This window comes from Callionymus lyra, chromosome 5 (genome assembly GCF_982586985.1).
Source record: "Callionymus lyra chromosome 5, fCalLyr1.hap1.1, whole genome shotgun sequence".
NCBI lineage: Eukaryota > Metazoa > Chordata > Actinopteri > Syngnathiformes > Callionymidae > Callionymus > Callionymus lyra.
Window position 1 is genome coordinate 20,901,631 of NC_141822.1, and position 20,843 is coordinate 20,922,473.

The 20,843-nt window shown below is 36.3% G+C and overlaps 2 protein-coding genes across 2 annotated transcripts in view; one reads left to right on the forward strand and one right to left on the reverse strand.

The window, feature by feature from the left end:
* Positions 1-17,986, reverse strand: part of galt (galactose-1-phosphate uridylyltransferase) — a 30,636-nt gene extending 12,650 nt beyond the window's left edge. Inside the window, exons 1-7 of the mRNA XM_087791389.1 lie at positions 17,869-17,986; positions 17,258-17,427; positions 17,076-17,151; positions 16,948-16,996; positions 14,064-14,193; positions 13,481-13,537; positions 4,687-4,809 (exon numbers count right to left, since the gene is read on the reverse strand). Coding sequence (XP_087647515.1) covers positions 4,687-4,809; positions 13,481-13,537; positions 14,064-14,193; positions 16,948-16,996; positions 17,076-17,151; positions 17,258-17,427; positions 17,869-17,905 — 642 coding nt within the window. The 5' untranslated portion in view covers positions 17,906-17,986. The remainder of the gene's footprint in view (positions 1-4,686; positions 4,810-13,480; positions 13,538-14,063; positions 14,194-16,947; positions 16,997-17,075; positions 17,152-17,257; positions 17,428-17,868) is intronic.
* A 305-nt stretch (positions 17,987-18,291) lies between these two features.
* On the forward strand, positions 18,292-20,692 carry sigmar1 (sigma non-opioid intracellular receptor 1). Its single transcript, XM_087791395.1, has 5 exons — positions 18,292-18,502; positions 18,603-18,654; positions 19,198-19,346; positions 19,577-19,669; positions 19,738-20,692. The coding sequence occupies exons 1-5, from the start codon at positions 18,358-18,360 to the stop codon at positions 19,965-19,967; spliced, it is 669 nt and encodes a 222-aa protein (XP_087647521.1). The 5' UTR covers positions 18,292-18,357; the 3' UTR covers positions 19,968-20,692.
* The last annotated feature ends 151 nt before the right edge of the window (positions 20,693-20,843 follow it).

Here is a 20,843-nt window from a genome sequence, read left to right on the forward strand (position 1 = left end):
GATGTTTCTGCATTCACGTCAAGCTCACCTCTGTGTTTAAATGATGGATCGCAGGAGCTGTTAACAACATCGTGAATACATCCTCACTGCTCACTCATCCTGGTCACGACTTAAGACTTAAGACTCGTACTTTTCCTCTCACACTCAACTTTTTCTTCCCACCGGTTCTTGTGAATTTTTTAAAGCGCTTATACAGCAAAATACTGTGACCGTGATTCATCTAAAATGAGCTCATATTGTACATGGATGATAAAACAAAAATGTTTTAAGCATGTCGACATTATTTATGCTGGATCTTAACAGTGGTGCTGATGGGGATGGATCTTGCCCAAAAAAACAGAACAATGTGGATAGAATGCCAGACTATTGGAGGAGACTATCAAGAGCTGCAGGATTGACAAAATCAATAAAACACGAAAGAAAGACTATGTGGTGAAACAAAACAAACCAAGAAGTGCCTGTCTTGCATTTTCCATCTAATCCCAGGAACGTTTCATGTCTCCTGCCCGGGATTTTTCCACATTGGAGGAATCTTTACACAGCTCAGCCACGGCAGTGATACAAGATAGAGATTTGGTTATATTGAATTTACGGCAATTGAATACCCCTCATATATCCAACAAGCATTTTGCTCTTCCACTATCTAACATTTGAAAGTATTGAAGTATTGTACTAAAGCCCTTTCTTTTTTCGCTTCTCCGTTGTGTGTCGTACAAGAGACACTACTGCCACTGCTGGCCAGTTGAACTCATTGCTATCAATGATGTTTGTAACAATTAAAAAACAAAGGTTTAAAATCATACAGCGGGCAATAATATTGGAAACTGAAAATTACAATTTAAAATAAAAAGCTTGACCTTGGAGTGCTTTACTAGTTCTGAATATTTCAACCATATATAGCAGAAAATGACATATACAATAAAGAAATATATATATTTTTTATATTATGAGAGAACATGGTTAAACCAAAGCCATATAAATGTTAATGCTTCGGTCATTAATTATGTTTTTTTAATCTTCCTTTTTCTTCTTTTTATTATATTTATTTCTATTACAGCAGCACCAGAGGTATAATATTCTTCTTGTGAAAAGGTGGAACTGACAGTAAGCTAAGCTACCAACTGTCAAAGCAGTCTTTCTCATTACAGTTATGTGCTACTGTGTTGCTTTTTATTAAGAGTATGACTTTCCAGATGGTGTTTAATATGAGTCAAATATTGAAGAAATGTTACATAGTGTTGTATCATTTTTAAAGAGCAACTAATGGGTTGTTTTAAGTGTGTATTAAATGGAACTTGGACCTCTATTGTACTCAGTGTCTGTTTGTACAAAACTCTCTTTTCATTCAAATATTTACATTAGAAAATATGATTAAGCCCCGCCCACTCACAATGTTTCATGTTACTGGAGATTCATTCTAGTTTATCATTACCACACCCACTCTGTTGTGATTGGTCAAGCATCACGGTTTGTCACCACATGTCATCAAGCCCGGAAGTCTCTACCTCCGAGGGACTTGTTGTATAAACAAAGCAGGGCGTGATTACAGTTGGCTGGAGGAGAAGTAAAGAAGGCATTATTACATCATAATGGACTCCACTCTTGTAACCTCTTGTTCGCCAAGATTTCAAACAGGAGAGAACTTTCTAAAGAAATAACCTCAAAACACAGTCATTATGAGGGACTTCCTGCATCTAAAACTGCTTCAAGAAGCTGCATTAGCCCATTACTACTGGCAACCAGTTTGAGTCTGGTGTCATAAGTTCAGGTGACATAAATATCCATATTTTACACACTATATAGCACACTGGACTATAAGGCGCACTGTTAATGAATGAAACGCTCCGGATTATTATGCCCACAGAAAATTAAATGCTCTAGAGGGCGCCTTATAGTTCAGAAAATACAGTACCTAAAAAGTACCTTGGATTTTCTTCTGATGAACATGTGAAATATCTCATTTTAAATGTTTGTTTACTTTTTTAAATTAGTATCATGGAATAAGTGAAGAAAGTGTCTAGTAGATTAAAACCAAACTCCACCAACTAACTTCTTCTAAAGGATTAAAACGTATGAACCTTAAAGTCAAGAATGTCAACTGGGAGCAAAAGACAGTTTGAAACTTTGAAAACACTGCACTGTGACGATTAACAAACCTAACCTGGGGTCAGGCAGGACAGGAGAAGGGATATCAGGAATCACACAAAAGCTCTCACACACACACACACGCACGGCTGGATCAGAACAAGTCAAATTCCTTGAAACGCTGGAAGTTTGCTTCCACTATGATTTCACAAAAGGTCAGCCCCAGTGAGCGTTGATCCAAAAAGAATAGAGTGTATTTTCCGCTCCTCTGGAAAACCAAAGTCCAGGTAGAAGAGTTACATTAATTAAAGCATGGTCCCTGACCATCCTCTTTTACCCAGTGCCATCCTAGCCTTTCACTTTTATTTCCCCCAGCTCTGAAAAACTTGGATTTTTCTGAAGGTCTAACATTTCCCGAGAAGCTTTTTACAATAAATATTTAAGTTTCACATTAATTCGTCTCTGCTCGCTCAAACACACATGCTGTTCTCTCCACTGGACCTCTTTGAGAAGCCCTTCTGCAGCACAACCTGGCCCAGCTCTTACATTTTAACATGATTTTTCATGTGCCGGAAAAAATCGTTACCTACAGCACGTTAATAAATATGTGTGGGTGGTGGATGCGACCAGCATTTTTAGTCTTACTAAGGAGAAAATAAGAGTAAATCATGTTGAAAAATCTCTTTACTTCGCCAGGATGTATCTTCCACTACAGGAGAAATGATTACACCTAAGATAAATATACTAATGTTAATTATATGTTCATATATTATAATAATTACAGATTAACTTTAAATTCTTCAACGTCCTTTTATGATTAATAATAAGATGAACGCTTAAAATAATGGTTTATAAAAATGATAAACGCATCTTAAAAAAACAAAAAGTGTATTCAACTGAACTCACTGCAACACCACCTTAGCCTCAAGGTGTGCCTCAGCTCATGGATCCTTTTCCTCTGTCAGATGAAGATGCATTTCTTGGGTAAATTCCTTTTTTTTTTTTTATTTACATACCTTCACCAGTTACAATGCAGTACATGTAAACTGTAACAGTCACAGAATACAATTGTATTGTCCATTCTGTGGTGGGGCATCCATTGTCCATCAACAGTTTTTCATAAACAACTTAGTTGTTGGATAAATGTTGGACCCAATAAAACCAGTCTGGTTCCCTGCCAAGAGCTCATGATAACTCACAGTGGCAAGGAAAAACTTCCTGTAAGAGGCAGAAACCTTGGAAGGACCGGACTCGTGGCAGGCAGTCTCCTTCGCAACCGATCAGGCCCATGTCAAATGTATAAAATACACAGGTATACAGACTCCGGTGACGGGTGAAGATATAGAGGGGAGAGGGGTAGGTTGAAATGTTAGAGGTAGGTGTGTGTGTGTGTGTGTGTGTGTGTGTGTGTGTGTGTGTGTGTGTGTGTGTGTGTGTGTGTGTGTGTGTGTGTGTGTGTGTGTGTGTGGTTTTGTGTGTGTGTGTGTGTGGTTGTGTGGTTGTGTGTGTGTGTGTGGTTTTGGTTTTGGGTAAATTCCTGATTGAGTCAATACTGCACTGCACCGAGTTTCAGACAGACGGCAATTACCTTAATTGTTGCAGTAGATAGATGCTTGTCAAACTTCAGTGGGAAATAACAGTATTCCAGGTAATGGAAGCTGGACTTTTTTCCACTGTGGGCTGGATTTCTCGACGTGCACATTAGGTGTGTGTATTTGCAGGAATCTGGTAATACGATACACGTATCGCGATACAGGGGCAGCGATACGATATATTGTGATTGCCCAAGACTGTGTGACTCTTGACGAAACAGAATATTTCCATACATCAACTTTAAACACTGCTCGAGTCGTGTGTATCCTCTCATTCTCAGTCATAGCCAGGATTTCATTGTTACTATAGCTGTAGAACACGTAATGATGTCTGCCATGTAGTGGCCAGAACGTGTATTGCAACACAAAAATGAAGGCTGGCATGTTAGTTGTAAATATGTTATATTTATTTATATTTATATTTATATTTATAAATATTTTATTTTATGAACACACATCTTATGATATATATCTTATGAAATAAAAATAATTTCGATGGATACAGAGCTGTTGAATATCAATATGGTATTGCGAAAAAAATCTTAGATATTTACGTCAATATCTTCTTAAATCCCTAGTGTGAATATGTGCAGGCTAACTGTTCTATAATACATAGTTTTACCCATACAGAATAAACATTATCTGTGGTTAAAACACATGAACAGGAGCATCACAGCATGACTTTTTTCTGAAGTTCAGAAGAGACTATTTTAAACTGCTGTTGATCAATAGTTCTTCATGCCTCGTTTTGCCAACTGATTTGCAAAAAAATAAATCCCTGCAAGAAACAAAACCATCTGATCCTCTAGTTATTAAACAACAAAGTTATTTGAAACAGCATGATGAGTTGAGCCATAACAGCAGACGTGCAAAATAAAGCATCACAAAAACATCAGGTGATTGATTGATTTTTCACGAGGCAACGTGAAAGTAAGAATAGATTTTTTTTGAGGGTTATTAGGTTTTTATGTTTAAGGACATTTTTAACTTATTTTTGTAGATGTACTACCTTCTTTTCTGCCTCCTGTGCGGCGTACTGCAGTAGCAGCGGCTCTCCGTGTTTCTCATAGAAGCGTCTCTGACAGCGATCGGAGAGAGACGGCTCATTAGGCAGGAAGCTGCTGGCCCACACCTGTGATGTCAGAGGAAGCAGAATGAAGACAGAGCAGGACAAGGATGTGACACGATAGAAATCTATAAAAACTATGAGCTCATCTAAACTTGTATGCATCAACATCACTTTCCAGGGGAAACATGCGGCGCCGTGATTCAAAATGACCACATTTAATCAGCTCGTTCATCAACACCCGCTGCACATTTCTCACAGGTGCTGAGATGTGAGCGTTTTCAGAGCTCACTTGCACTTTTTTTTTTTTTCCCTTCTTCCAGGCTTTTACAAAAAATGACAAATAGTTTCCCCCCAGACAGCCACCGGCTTTCATTTATTCTAATACTGTGAAAATCAACTGGAAGCAACTAAGACGTTGACACGATTGACAGGAGCACTTCATCACGAGTCACGCCATCAGCTGGCTTCCATTAACCCCGGCCGTTTGGAACCCAGAAAACATATTTGCTTGTGAGTGCTGGAGCTAACACAGTTTATGGGATAGAAAATGTACTGAGGAAAGCAAAACAGTCCGAGGTGACATAGAAATGGGTCTGCTCTGCAATAAATATAAGGCTGTGAAATGCCTTGCACTGAAACCAGTAAAGAAATATGTTTTGTTTTTTAGTTGTTTTTTTAAGTTTGCAGAGGACTTTTAGTTAACACATAGCAACAAACAAAGTTAGAGTTTATTGTTACCAAACTATACACAATGACGTCCATCATAATAACATTCAAATACAATTAAATCATAACCAAAACAAAAGTTTTATCCCTCAACAATTCTGCTTTTGTAAGCCTTATTCAATTAAAATGATATTTATTTGCTATTTTGGCTTAAAATATACTTCTGCATCTAGGTTGCCTCCCTTGGCTGGGATATTGCTCACCCATTGTGTTTTCCCTGACTGCTATTGTACCTCTTGCTCAGCTTCTTTGGGCTTGTGTTCACAAGAAATGGTGAGGAATAAACAACATTTCTCTGGTGGGGCCCCCACTTCGCACAAAAAAACATAACACAGAGGGGTCCAACAAAGTTTTAAAAACAAATAAAATCAAGCATAAATGATATTGATTCTGAAGATAATAAAAGTTTAAAAAAAATGTATGAACAAAATGGAACAAAAATAAAGAAAGTTTCCAGTTCAATCAAGAGTAATAGACAGATATCGAGGGAGGTGAAGAGGAGAGTGCAGGCAGGATGGAAGAGGTGAAGTCTGTGTGGGCCAGACAGAACAGTAGAACCACACTTTAAGATTACGGTATCACAAATATTAGTTTGATTTGTGGCTCCCGCCGAGGCTCGACATAACTTCTAAGTTGTGATGATGACGTAAATATTAACGATATAATAATAACGCAAGACGGAGTTCAAAGTACCGTCCTCTAATTGTTGAAGAGTGTGAAAAGAGTTTTTTATTTCTAATACTTTTGATGACTACCTATTTTATAAAGAACATATACATGATTTCACTTCAATTTAAGTTTGTTTTTTTTATAAATGTGGTACCTTCTGAAATATTATTTTATAAAATCATATTTAACATTTTAATAACTTTGTGACACACATTTACCTTACTAAAATAATAATATTAATCATTCTTTTTTGAGAATTTTTTTAATGTTTTTAATAAATACTTTTTGCAAAATCGATACTTAATGTGTCACTTATAAAGAACATGAATGTAATCTTACTACAATCAAAGAGTTTGTGGAAAAATTGTTGCTTTTTTTCAGTAATTACTTTAATTTCAAGTAAGTATGTATTATCTGTAATATCTACTGTATTACTTTAAAATCAAACAAATAGAAAACAGCACACAGAAGAGCAAACATTTCTTGAAAAAACATGTTCACGGTCTTAGTTCAGTGACACATTTTTCACATTTACTTTCCTTAAAAAGTTTAATAAACATTTTCATTTTCAGACTGTTAAGAAAAAGTTGAAGAGTTGAAGATGTTCATGTTTTTATTGGATGAATAAATTGAGTAAAATGTGCTATTGAAACTAAATTTGAGGGTTTTTTGAATGAGATTTCAAGAAACAACCTTCATGCTCTTACTGAGTGATCCTTGTGTGCTTCCAAAGTTTAAGAAAGAGAGACAGTTGTCAGTTGGTCGACAGATTTACCACTTGTGATGTTCTGATGAAGCTTTAAGAAGCATTTTAGAGCTCAGTAGGTGAAGGACTCGGTTTAAAAATGATGCGAAGTTTCAGAAGAATAGCTTTCCAAAAGGATCATACAGCAAAGAGTGACATCTAGTGGACTCTGAAAATGGTGACAGTGCTTCATTAAGCTTCATCACCACATCACTATTCACTGAAACTGTCTACTAAAGAGATCTAAACTGACACCCACTCTCTCACTGCACATGAAAGTGACGCCACCAAATGATACAGAAAGACCAAAGTCTGCTACAACAGAAACAAATTCAAAGTGCAACTTTGTCAGAACTTTAGAAATAAGCAATGGAAACGCAGCTAAGGACTAGGGAGGGGGATCAGAATAGGTTAGCGTGCCGACTTACTTTGGAAACCCCTGATGGGGGAGAGGCTGAAAGATGAAGATGAAACATTTGAAGACATTAAAAGGGGAGCATAAAATGATCAAAAGTAGCCTCATGCTAATTTTTTTTGGAATGGAAAAACCAAAGATGAACTCTTTCAATAAAGCTCATTGAAGAACTGTCGCTTCACTCGCCGTGGCTCAAAATGACACAAAACCCAATCTTGGATTTTTATTTTTTTCTAAATGGAACTAATGCAGTAGACGTCCATAAATGTCAGTTGCTCTAGTAAGTAAGTAAGTAAGTAATATTTATTTATATAGCGCTTTTCCAGACCAGGGTCACATCAAGCTAGGGCGGCTTCAACGAGGAAACAAAATGCCATTTACCTTCTCTTATTGAGACTTAATAAAGGAAAATGGTGCTCAACATAATCATTAAGTGGAGAATATTAAATCTTTGAGGAGAAACTATAACAAGCTTTCATAACATTGTGTTTCAAAAAGATGGCTCGTAGGCGTATGTAACATGTGTCACTTAATTGCTTTGTCGTAACAATTAACACCGATTTTAACCACATCTCACGCTATTAAATGACATCTAAAAACAGACAAAGCAAAAAAGACCAGTGTTGAGGCATTAAATATGAAACTGGAATGACTTGGAGCTGCCATTTGTATGATTCTTAAATAATGTATTTGACCACAGTTGCTGTGAGAATATCATCTGTTAATACTCTGGATATGCACCTCTGCAGTCCAACATCTGTAGCTCGGAGTATATTTGTGCACCTGTGTTTGTGCGTACACCCGCAGCATAATGTTTGGAGATGAGATGCATCAGACAGAATAAATATGATCAGTTCGCACAAAGAGGAGGACACTAATGCAAAAACCATCAGTGCTCTTTTTTTTTACCGACTTCCCGGGTTCATCATTGACAGCTGAATATTCATTTGGGAAGAGAAATGAACACTTAAAATAGTCGCACGGAAAACATTTCCGTCGCTAGGAAATGTTGTGCCCTGCTTTTAATGTCAATGTGTTTGCTCGTGAAAGAAGAGAGTCAATCAATCAATGAACCTTTTTTTTTTTCAGCCGGCACTTAAATAAAAACTCACACGGCTTCACTCCTGTGAGAGCCACACTATCAGATGCCGAAAAAGCCTTCAGTCCCTAATTAACATTTTCTGTTCACAGTTCTTCAAAGTTTTAAATCCATGCTTCTTATGTTTTGGCCTTAAGGGATTGTTCATCATTGACACGCACACACAGCCAGTTCAAATTCGAAGCTCAATACTACCATCTGCTGGTCACAGCTATAAAATAATTGTATTTTTTAAATGGCATTTCAAAATATGATTAAAGTTTATAGCGAAATGATGCTTTAAAAACAAGGGATATTAGAGCAGTTTAATAAATTATCCTCAATTGAATATGTATTTAACACCTTAATAATGAATATTATCGTTTAATTATATTAGTAAAATGAAAATAATTGGTGTCCTCAGTGTCCTACTTTTAGTGGTCAGTAGGTGGCAGGGGTTCCATTTGAAAAGCTGTTTAAGTTAATTGATTATAGAGCAGATATTGACATCTAGTGGGCTCGGAAAATACTGACACTGCTTCATGAAGTTTCATCTGCCCGTCACTAGTATCAACAAAAATGTCCACTCGTGGTTTGTTCCAATAGTCTGCGACAAAATGTACATGCAAAGATAAACAAATATATGAATATAATTGGATTAAGATATAAAACTCTGTCATAAATCATGTGTAAAGAAGATGATATCTCAATTATAAAGATTCCCTTTAAATGAATTAATTACCTAATTTAGCGAAGTAAATGTCCAGAGTGAAAGCAAAGACTACCACAATAGTTTCTACTTTATTTTGAATCGTTTTTAAATAAGCTTCTTTTTATGTTTCTATGAGTAGTTTTATCCTGATTTATATTCCACTTAAGTTCTTGTAATTATTGAAATCATCTCTTGTCCCCCTCTGGTCTGCCTCATGATTTCTACAATTTCTATTCAACTAAAATTAAGACGTTTCGATTTGTTTTTTTGTTTTTTTGTGGGGGCGGGGGGGGGGGTTTCAAATAAGCTCTAAAGGAGCCTCGTAATCCATTAATTTGCCAGATGGAGGCAAGAAAAACTATTTTCTTCCCCACACCAGTAAATCTATCTCCAGCTTGTAAAAAGCTTTTCCCAGTGACGCCATGTGATGAAGCGATGCACCTGGAGCGGACAAAGACTGATTGTCTCCCTTTTATCTTAGCTTTCTGGACATGTAGGGTCAGTGAATGGGTTGGAACTGCTTTCTCCTGAAAGCACAAGTGCATGACCAAAAAAAAAAAAAGACAGGTAGGTGGTGAGAGTCTGGAGCCGGGCATAATGCCAGCGATGCCCTGGATGAGTCAGGATAGAGAATTTATGGCAGATGTGTGAGGGTGAACATGAAGTAACAACACTTTTTTTTTTAAGAATAGTGCTTCTCAGAGGTGTTTAGAAATGTCTTCTTGTGGGTTGCCAAAGAAAGCTTATAGGTTAATGCTTTTTTTTTTTAATAAATCATATTGTACGTTCCCACAATGAAAGACAAAAATGATGTCCTTTGAATTCTGTTAACAGTTCCCCACTCGTCTGGTCTAATTCTACTCTGCACTTTGAAACAACAGTTATTTCAGGTCATTAGTGGGCTTAAACCAGACGAGTAGGTGGACACGTGTCATTTAAAAGAAAATCTAAATTATTTCGGTGAAGCTGGAGGATTAGAGCGTTGACTGACGGCTGCATTTCTTCTATAAATAAAAGGTTGTGATGTTTGAGCACAGAAATTGGCTACTGTTTATTTCTATTGATTTAAGTTAAGTGGCAGAGCAATGTAGCAGGAGGTCTGTGCCGTTCTGATGTTAATTCATATTTGAAGTCACATTTGTCTCTGTAGTGGTTTTTGATAAGTTGTAACAATGTGATACTTGAAATTCACATTTCCCAATGCGGTGAGGGAATAAAGTTTTAAACCATTTTCTATTATGTGGTCCTTGCAAAGTACAATCTAAACACCTCTCAGTATGAAGCACGGGTGGATAACTATATTTCCTCGGCGGCCACATTATATACCTTGGCTGATATAAGGGGCCGTCAACTCAAAAGAAAGAAGGGACAAATAAATAATTTTATATAATTTTTTGTATATAATTTTATGAAAATTCATTTTATTTAGACATTCTAAAAAAATTGCATAGTTCATGTTATTATTCCATAATTTTGTTTTATTTTCTTAATTAAACGTAATATTTTATATACATTTTATTTATTTTTTTTAATTATGCAAAAACATTATGAAAAGTAAGAAACAAAAACCCATAAAAAGGTTAAAAAAAAAGAAAAAAAAAGCAAAGATCTTTAGGGAAATATACTGTAAATGCAAAAATGCATGATAAAGAAATGACCGGTGGTAAATAAATAAATAATATTTAATCTTATATACATTTTATTTAAAAATATATTCAAACATAGGTAATTATTAAAATATGTTGGGTTAAACTAGCAATAGTATCTATGAATAGCGATTTTAAACATTTCTAAACAGCCAGTTTTACAGAATTTCTTTTTAAGTTCATGCGGGCAGCATAGATAGATTCAGGGGCCCATGTGTGGCCCCCGCCCAGATCTGGTATAAATTATATATTGGCAGAACTGTGTCAAAAAAAAAGATTTTAAAAATTGTGTTCCTGGACTATATGGGGGGAAAATAATTGATGTCCAATCCTCAATTAGGATTCAGTTGTAATGCAAATAGGTTGAATTCTCAGGGCATAACATTAACACTTACACAGCCTGCTTTCTATCTCCAACCAATCATGCATTCAGATGCCGAAACGAATTTCCAGATTATCAAATTGCCATCTGCCTCACTATGAAGACTGTTTGCCTTTTATACACTAGTCTAGTAAACCTGTATCTACAATATATTCTTAGTAAAGTTTACTATATTGAATGTAGTTATCCTAACTTCTTCATTTCCGAATACAGATTTAGTGTTAATCCAGAAAATTTAATGGTGTTGTTTTGGCTCTAAGCAGCTTCTTCTGCTGCGTACGTCTGCTGACAAGTGATGGGAAAATGAAGTGCAATGTTCAGTTTTAAGAAGACAACCTTCAATTAAAATCATTAGGGCCTACCATTATCATTCAGCTGTTCCACTGCTGCTCACTGATGGCTCTCATTAAATGTTGCTTAAAGCATGGAACACATGGAAGTGTGTTTCATGCTTGAAACTTTTAAAGCACTTTTTTAAATATAAAGTTGATATCTGGAGATTTCAAACTACAACTTTACTTTTTACTATTGTAAAAATATTGCCTTTTCTCTCCTCTCATTATACATCTCATTATACATTTGGACACAGAGTGGTACGGTTGCTACACTTTGTGTGGAGTCCCTCAAGGTTCTGTTCTAGGTCATTTATTGTTTTTGCTGTACTTGATTTCCCTCGGTGAAATCATTCAGAGATTTCCTAATGTTTCTTACCACATCTTTGCTGATGACATCCAGCTCTACTGCTCATTTAATCTAACTGAGCCCCAGAGGCTGAACATCTTAGTGAATTGTTTGCTAGAAATCAAACAATGGTTGAGTGAAAACACTTTGCAGCTAAATGTGGACAAAACTGAAACTTTGGTTATAGCTCCTGATGATAAGATTCCAGGGTTGAGTCAGTACTTGGGTGACTTAGGTCAGTCTGTCAAACTGAGTCTGACAAACCTGGGTGTTGTATTTGACAAAGACATGTCTCTAGTTCAACACTGTAGAAAACTGACCAGAAACAGTTTCCTTCAACTGAGAAAAATCTCTAAACTTAGGAAAATGTTCTCACAACATGATCTGGAGCTTGTAATCCATGCGTTTGTGTCTTCTCGTCTGGACTATTGCAAGAGTTTTTTTTCTTGTCTCAACAATAAGGAGCTGTCTCGCCTGCAGTTGATACAGAGCTCTGCAGAGAGAATTCTGATCTGCTCTAGTAGAAGAACTCACATTTCTCCAATCCCTAAATCTCTTCACTGGCTGCCAGTTTCTTTCAGGACCAATTTTTAAATTCTGGTTCTTACTTTTAAATCTATTCATGGTCAGGCTCCTCCTTACATCAGTGATCTGATCCAGCCTTTCAACCCAGCTCCGGCTCTGAGGTCTGTGGATCAGAATCTGCTGATGGTTCCACGCACATGGTTCAGGACCAGAGGAGAAAAACGATCTTCCTCTCTCTCTGCACTTGATGGAGTCTACTGACTCCTTCAAGAAACATCTCAAGACATTTTTATTTGTGTAGGCTTTTCCTTGATTTTGTGAGACTCTTGTGTTTTGTCTCTGTGTTGTCTTGAGCTTTTAAGTATTTAGTTTATTGGGTATTTTTTGATTGTTTAAGTGCTTTGTGACCCTGGTCTTGAAAAGTACTCTATAAATACTAATTACTTACTTACGAATGCGTAAAACATTTTGTTTACCAAATAAATAACAGTGAATAAAGAACGATCTGTTCATGTGGTACCCATCCTACGGCTGACATAATTTCACAGCACCATGACAGGGGTACCAAGGGGGGGCAGACGACCCTCATGAAACCTCAAGTACCGTAATGTTTACTAAAAGAGTATACTGTATTTATTTAATAAAAACAATTTCATTTCATTTCAATAAAGTTTTACCTTACCTTAATACATATTAATTAAGGAGTATTTCCATAATTTCAACTGCTTTTTGGCAATTGTAACACCTACTATCAGCCTAATTTATCATCTTCTCTCCTCCCTTTCTCTCTTCAGACATATCGGAGAAACGCAGGGTACTTCAGCTAGATTTAAAGAAGAACATAAAGATCACCAAGTTAATCTTTAACATCCTTTCAACTTGGTTGTCCCTGCCTCAAGCGCTTTAAAAAAAGAAGATCCTCCTCAATGCATCATTCGCACCTTTGAATACGTTTCTTCTCTAGAAATAACAAACTCTATTCTCTGCCAAAAAACATGTTAGCTGCTTTCATTTGGATCCCACACACTCTCACTTGTATAATTTCAAGTCAATTAACAAGTTACAGAGTAAAGTGTGTGTTTTTAACACTTGAAAAAGTGCAAATTGTTGCATTGACAGATTTTTCTAAATGTGTGATTCATTTAAAAGTTTCACCTGACAGTGAGGATGAGGATTGGAACATCCCATTATGGCTCCCTTATTCTCAAAGATCTGGAAAGAAAACAAGAAAAAAAAGTTACAGTTACACATTACAACAATTATTGTTGTCAACATGTAAATTCCATGGCTGAGAACATAAATATATTGAGTATGTGATCAAAAACAATGTATTTTGATGGTCACTCTGCTCACTAGTGTCTCTAGTTTTATAAGTCATTAATAAATAATTGGGAATAATAACTAAAATTGTGAACGCAGCCAAGTAGATCACTCACAATACAATTTTATTTTAGCTACAAACATACATCTCTAGTCTTGATTAGACAGCAGGATCCGTCAACATCCAACCTCTCTTGTTTTTTGCATCTCCCACGTTTGCTGTTACCGAATTTGCAATGTGTGTTTTTGCCCTGAGGCACTCATTAAACTTTTATTCAAGCTAACAAAAACCATGTAAAATGAACGATTGGACAGAGCAGAAAATAAATCAATCTGGATGCTTGGGCACGAGGAGAAGTTGGTTATATTTGGGGTTTTTTCTGATTGGTAATATATATATATATATAGACATTTTTACCTGTACCCAAGGGTAGGTGGAACCCAGGTCTTCTACCAACTCTGCCCATTTGTCAATCACTTTGACAACTTCTTCTTTTTTCATAAGAGGGAGGGTGACGTCTGACCATGGATGGAAACACATGACCTTACTGCAAACATACAAAGGTTGATTGAAACAATAACTCTTCATCTGTTAAAGCAGCACTACATAATATTGTGACTTTTTTTTTACTTCTAATTGTCTTTGAATGATTGACTTTGAACAGTTTCCGTTCCTCATGGTTTGATTTAATTCCTTATGATTGAGGTTTTGGAACATTCAGGAAGTGAAAACTGACCCAAAGAACCATTTTTTCATTCGGTAAACTCATGCACTTGAGGTCTGTGGCAGAGGGTTTTCAGTTTTTTACAAAGATGCAATTACAATGTTTTTACAAAGGAGGGAGCTGTTGAGTTATCCTATGTGACCCACAAAAGCTTTAACCTCATATTCCATACTTGAATATTAACCATTATACATATTTGATATCATGACTTGTGGGCACCTGCTTTCATAAAAGCAATATATTCTGAATGTAATTCCTCTGGAAAAAACAAGAAGGAATTTGTTAATAATAATACATTTTATTTTAAGAAGCCTTTCTGGGCACTCAATGTTCACATTCTGTAGGGTTGTATTTTCACTCCCTCTTCGTTAAATTAATTGTACTGAATTATGCCAAAAACATCAGTTTTAAAAGCAGCGGGAGTGGGTTGCATAGTATCCTCTCATCCTCAGTCATCGACGGGATCTCAAAGGATTCCATTGTTCCTTTTCACAAGATAAGATAATAATTGCAACACAAAAATGAACAAACGCAGTGACTATTGGCTTGTTAATTGTAAATACACAAATGAAAAAAAGAATAGGTTTATTTACACACCCAAACAAAAACCTACAAATCTATGATAAAACATAAAACTGCAGGTAAAATACATTTTTAAAAAAAGGAGCTGCAGAAGAACTTAAATGAGAAGAAATGCTAGAGAGAATGAAATCAGATGCAATAAGCCGTTTTAAACAGATGAGTTTTGAGTTGTGATTTGAACTGCGTAAATGAGTCTTTGTTTCTGAGTTCGGGTGGTAATGAGTTCCAGAGATGAGGAGCAGAGCGGCTGAATCCTGGTGGTAAGATAGGCCAAAGGGACAGACAGGAGAATGGAGGAGGAGGATCTTGAGGTGTGGGGGGGAGTGAGGACGTGGAGGAGATCATAGAGATATGGGGGTGAAGGCCTTGACTTTGAATTAAATCCAGAACTAAACTGTTATATTATGAGGTGAGTGGATGTCTGTGCTTCAAGGAGAAAACAAAAGTGTGTCTTGTTGTAAATTAATCCATTTTTGTATCTGGTCTCTAACCAGAGGAGCTTTAGGATCAACTAGATTCAAGAAATAATAGCACATTCTTTTTCACTTCTCTTCCCCGTTTAGGTACCTTATATATACGGTGCTTATTTTTTTATCTAATTCCCAGAAATAAAGTGAATTATTTCTTTAACATGTAATAAGTTATATTTTATAAATATCCTCAGTGTATTTCTTCCTTCGGTTTCCTGGACTCAAATGTGATTCTTTGCCCTCCTTGACTCGGCAGAACATTTTAAATGGAGTTTTCTATGGACTGAGAATCTGGTACAACATTAATTATTGAGTGTGACTACAGTATTTGTTTGTTGTTTGTAAGCGTAAAATGTTCTTCTAACAATGTTATATTCTGTAGGTGTGATACAATGTTAACAACTTTAATAACTCTCAGAGTCAATAATGGATAACGGTATTGTTAAATAAATTGTGTTTTCACATGTCTTTGTGTAAGATTTTGCAGCTCAGCTTTTCCATTAAATACTTGCTCCAAAAGTGTCTAAATGTTTTTTTTTATACCAAGTCTGTCATTTGACTGATCCATCACAAGCTTAACGATCAATTCTCTATGGAACGATGCAGACGGATCCTTTCAAATGACCTCACCTCAAGCCTTTTTTTTCTATCTTGGCTAAATCTCCCACAACCTAAATCCCTAAAACCCAACAGTAGGTTTTGTCAGCACAGTAATTGGCTCTCCATGTTGCTGCGGGGCAACAAGCTCTGGTTCAGGCTGCATCCTGTAGATATCCTCTTGGCAAAGTGAGAGGTATACACATCAAGACTGTGTACATGAAGTAAGAAAAGACTAAATAAAATTACATTAAAACGTGAATATGTTCCCTTCCTTTCTACTACTTGACACTGCCACTTATAAAAACAGTCCTTTGGTTAACATTTCGTTATCTCAGGGTCAAGGTGACCCAAAGGTCCGAAAACAAATGTGTTTGTGTTATCCCTTTTTTTGCCTTGGTCAAAGTGAATGACACCCGTGAGATGATACAAGGGTTAAAGCAAGACGTGCAATATCTTGATCCATTATTAAGTTGCACTACCAGCAGCTGGCTTATCTGGGCTGCTTTAACAATAATTGATCCGTAAATAAATAGAAATGCTTTGCTATATTAAGAGTAACATTTCTGTGATTGTCACCAGCCTCAAAACACAGTTTTAAGTCCATGAAATAAACAAAAACGTAGTCATTCAACTTTGATAAAGTGAGCAAACATTGCCATCTAGTGGTAGAAAAGAGAAACCCATTTGCACGTTCAATGTCAGTAAATATTATAGTAAATAATATTTAACTCACCATTGACTATTATTCATGCAATAACCTGATATGTTTGCTATATCACACGATTTAATAAATTAAATGCTCATATTATTTGTATGCTAGACAGGAGATATCGATCATTAAAAAAGAAAAAAAACAAGATGTGGTAATTTTCAGCATTCATTCATTTTTTGCAAGCAAACATTTATTTTTTTAATGTATTCTTACCAAACTCCTCTTGCCGGTCTAGTCTGAAATAGTGGGTGTTGATTTGGATCTGAAAAAAAGTAACAACAAATCAAAATTATATATATATATATAAAATTAGATAATGTGTTACAGGACGTTCCACCCACCTGGATCTGGAGCATCTGGCTGGAGAGCAGGGAAGTCATTTTCAAAAACGAACGTGCTATTATAGTCAGGATTTTTCTGCAGACATCGAGGATTAAAGCATAGATTTACTATCATTAGTACAGTGTGATGGACTATGGCTTCATAAAAATAATGGATGGATTAAACAACACTCGGCCGTTACCATTCCATTCGCCCGTATGTTTCCTGGGCATAGTGGATTATTGGGATCAGATCGGGGTATTTGTTCCTCAGGAGGTTTTTCTAACTGGCCAGCCCAGGGTCTTTTCATCCGGTGGGCTGACACCAGAACCCAGCTGTCCCTGAGCGGGTTGTAACGCTGGTGCTGGTGCTCTGGAAGAAAAAAAAAATCAAACATAAATAAATCATTATAATTTACAACTAGTTAAAAAAAAAAAAAAAAGACTAGAGGTAATGAAAAAGTATTTGAAACAGTTGTTTAATTGTATTTGTGTGTGTTTTATGTAGTGACACAATTCAATGAATTTAACCAACATGTTTTGTTTGAGTCTTCAAAGCAAGTTTAACTTAAAGACAAGTTGTTATATCAACACTATGTGATCATTTAAACATAAATATAATAGCAATAATATGCAATGTAATGCTTGATGTGGAAACTATATGAAAAAAGCAATTTAGCATTAAGATATATAAACATTATGGAGTAATAGTTTACACTTTATAACTTGAGCCACTAAAACTTATTTACTAAGGTATTTTAAACAACGAGATTGAATGACAACTCAAGGTATGAAGTAAGCTTTAACTAAATACCTTTTGGATCGAAACAAACGCCCTCGTTGGTGCTCATGGCGATAGTTTTATATCATAAACTAATGTTCATGTATCAGTTCATGTACTTCTGCTCTGATGCTACTAGCATAACTCCTGGGCGCTACTTCCTGAGTGTGGGGCGCCTTAGTGTACGAAACATTGATATAATATACTCCAAGAACGAGTCTTTAAAACAAAAACAAAATTATATTTATGAAATAAATTGAAATTCCAATATACGTTACTGAAATTATGTTTTTGATAATGTTGAATTTAGGTAGAAAGTACATTTATAGAAAGGGGGATTCTGCTTAATCTGGCAACCAACTGAGCTGTCATCTCATGCTGGTCTCTGGTTGGTTGAAAACACAGGCCACGCCCCCACCTGACCAGAAATAAACTCAGTGGCGATTCCACGTTTCTTTTTTTTGCACTTCAGTTTACACTCATGCTGCACAAACTTGTTGCGTTTTCGCTTTTACTTCCATAATGCATGTATTTAAAACCCTCTTAAGATTGTTCATACTTGTAATTCTTAGCGTCCTGGCCGTTCTGCTATTAAGGCACTGGTTGGCATCCAAGGAATATGTTTTTAACAAAGAAGATATCGCCAAGTTGGCCAAACAGTATGCAGGTACATGTCAGTTAGTGTTCTCTAAATCCTTGTTAAATATGATCCATTTATAGTGCTCACCTCAAGTGCATTTCTCCAATCCCATTTTTGGTGTTCACAGGACAAGACCATGATCAGGCCTTTGCCAAAGTGGTAGTGGAGCTCAGGAAAAGGTAAGAAAACCTTATAATGGTTTGTGTTTACAGATTTTAAGGATGAGTTCTATTTCTAAAAGTATCTGTATGTCAAGAAATCCAAACATCATGTTGCTCGAGGAAGGGTTCTTGAGGACCTTTGGGCAGTGTTGTAACGTTTTCAGAACACACAAAATATCTGTATTGACACCTGCTCAGAGTTCTTGAGAACATGTTCTAAAAGTGCTGTTGACATTTCAAGAGGTTGTCACCAAATATTCTCAGAAAGATAACCAACAGACATTTTTACAATGTCTTCCACAGAATGTTAGTTAAGATAATTCTGAGAACTGATCTATAAATAAGAGATAGACATCTTAAACATTTTGGAAACATTCTCAAAACTGTATCGTTTGAACCAGCTCAAGTTTCCCTCAACAATTAATCTTTTCAATGAAAAGTGGAACTTGTCATGGTGGAAATTACAGATAATGGTTTATTAATGAAGTGACACAACATGCGTGTCGCTTATAACGCTATATATGCCCTTGACATGTCAATCAAATGGCTTTTTGTTTTCAGGTATCCTGGTCATATCCTGCCAGACGAAGACCTGCAGTGGGTTTTTGTCAATGCTGGAGGATGGATGGGTTCCATGTGTCTCCTCCATGCCTCACTCACGGAGTACCTGTTGCTCTTTGGAACAGCAGTAGACACTGGAGGACATTCAGGTGAGAAAGATGTGGTAGAATTCCAGGCAAAACACAAGGAACGGTTTAACAGTTTAAAGTTACCTTTGTTTATTGTTTAGTTTCCTTGATTTTTCTGAGACTCCTGTGTTGGTCTCGGTGTTGTCTTGACCTTTTAAGTATATATTTTATTGGGTATTGTTTTAGCGCTTTGTGACCCTGGTCTGGAAAAGCACTCTACAAATATAAAATACATACTTACCTTTTTTCAGGTCGTTATTGGGCAGAGATTTCTGACACCATCATCTCTGGAACCTTCAGACAATGGAAGGAGGGAACGACGAAGAGTGAACTCTACTATCCTGGTAATTCTCTATTGTTTTAATAATTCTCATGGTTTCCTTTCTCAAGTTCAACATCCTTCTTCCTGCAGGTGACTTCATCGTGCACACTCTTGGGGAGGCCACATCTGTCCAATGGAGCGCCGGGACTTGGATGGTGGAGTACGGCCAGGGATTCATCCCGTCCACCTTGGGTTTTGCTTTGGCAGACACCCTTTTTAGCACTCAGGATTTTGTAACGATGTTCTACATAATTCGTGTTTACGCAAAAGCCTTGCTTTTAGAGTCCGGAACATATTTAACGGAATTAGGAGTTTTCTGAAGCTGGAGTCCTAAAGACTGACGTTGCATCGGGAATTAACAAAAGTATAATTTATACGGTATTATAAGGTTTGACTTGTACTTGCACACATGTTGCCAAAGTGTGCGTGCGTGCGTGCGTGCGTGCGTGTGTGTCATACATTTAATTAAACTGAATAATAAAAACTGAGCTTTTACAAAATCTTATCTTCAACTAGCTACTGTTTGTGCTCCTGAAATTAACCATGAAATTATAAATGGCTAATATTATGCTACTCTTGAGATTACATAACAGAATTTGGGGGGATCTGGACCTCATCTTGATGTATTTATAGGTGACCCACATCCATCTCAAGTAATTGTTTGCTGCCCCCAAGAGTTTAAAAATAAAAGCGCACCAGTGCTTGTTGATCTTGAAGCCCATTACGATTATTAAACGGGCTTAATCGCTGTTCTCATGCTTTTAACAATTTTCACAATTAACTATAAACTTCTAGAGAATGTTTAAAAAAAAAAAAAATAGAATTGAATGACAGACTGATGCATATTTTTTACTGACACATTCTGCTTTAAATTAACTTGCCATATAATTATCAATAAATGTACATGTCTGGCCCTGTTATCGTCGACACTGACATCATGGTTCTAGTCTAAAAGTGAATTTATGGTTTCAAAAATAAACATTAATGAGCTGCTCTAAAGTGTGTTTTACCAGAGTGTGGAAATAAATATATTTTTGATGATGGACTAAGTATTATTTTTACTGTCTTTTTCTTATACTGTTAGTTGTAGTACAACTGATTGGCTTGGTTTTAAAAAGGTATTCCATCGAAGACATAACTGTGAGTGCCACCTACTGACCTCAATCTTAGTCTGCTGCTTCATCAGCCCATCACAA

Excerpts from the sequence above, each read along its gene's own strand:
- sigmar1 (XM_087791395.1), top strand. The coding sequence starts at position 18,358 with ATGCATGTATTTAAAACCCTCTTAAGATTGTTCATACTTGTAATTCTT. Across the intron at positions 18,655-19,197 it reads GTAGTGGAGCTCAGGAAAAG|GTATCCTGGTCATATCCTGC; the intron begins GTAAGAAAACCT and ends TTTTGTTTTCAG. Across the intron at positions 19,670-19,737 it reads GAGTGAACTCTACTATCCTG|GTGACTTCATCGTGCACACT; the intron begins GTAATTCTCTAT and ends TTCTTCCTGCAG.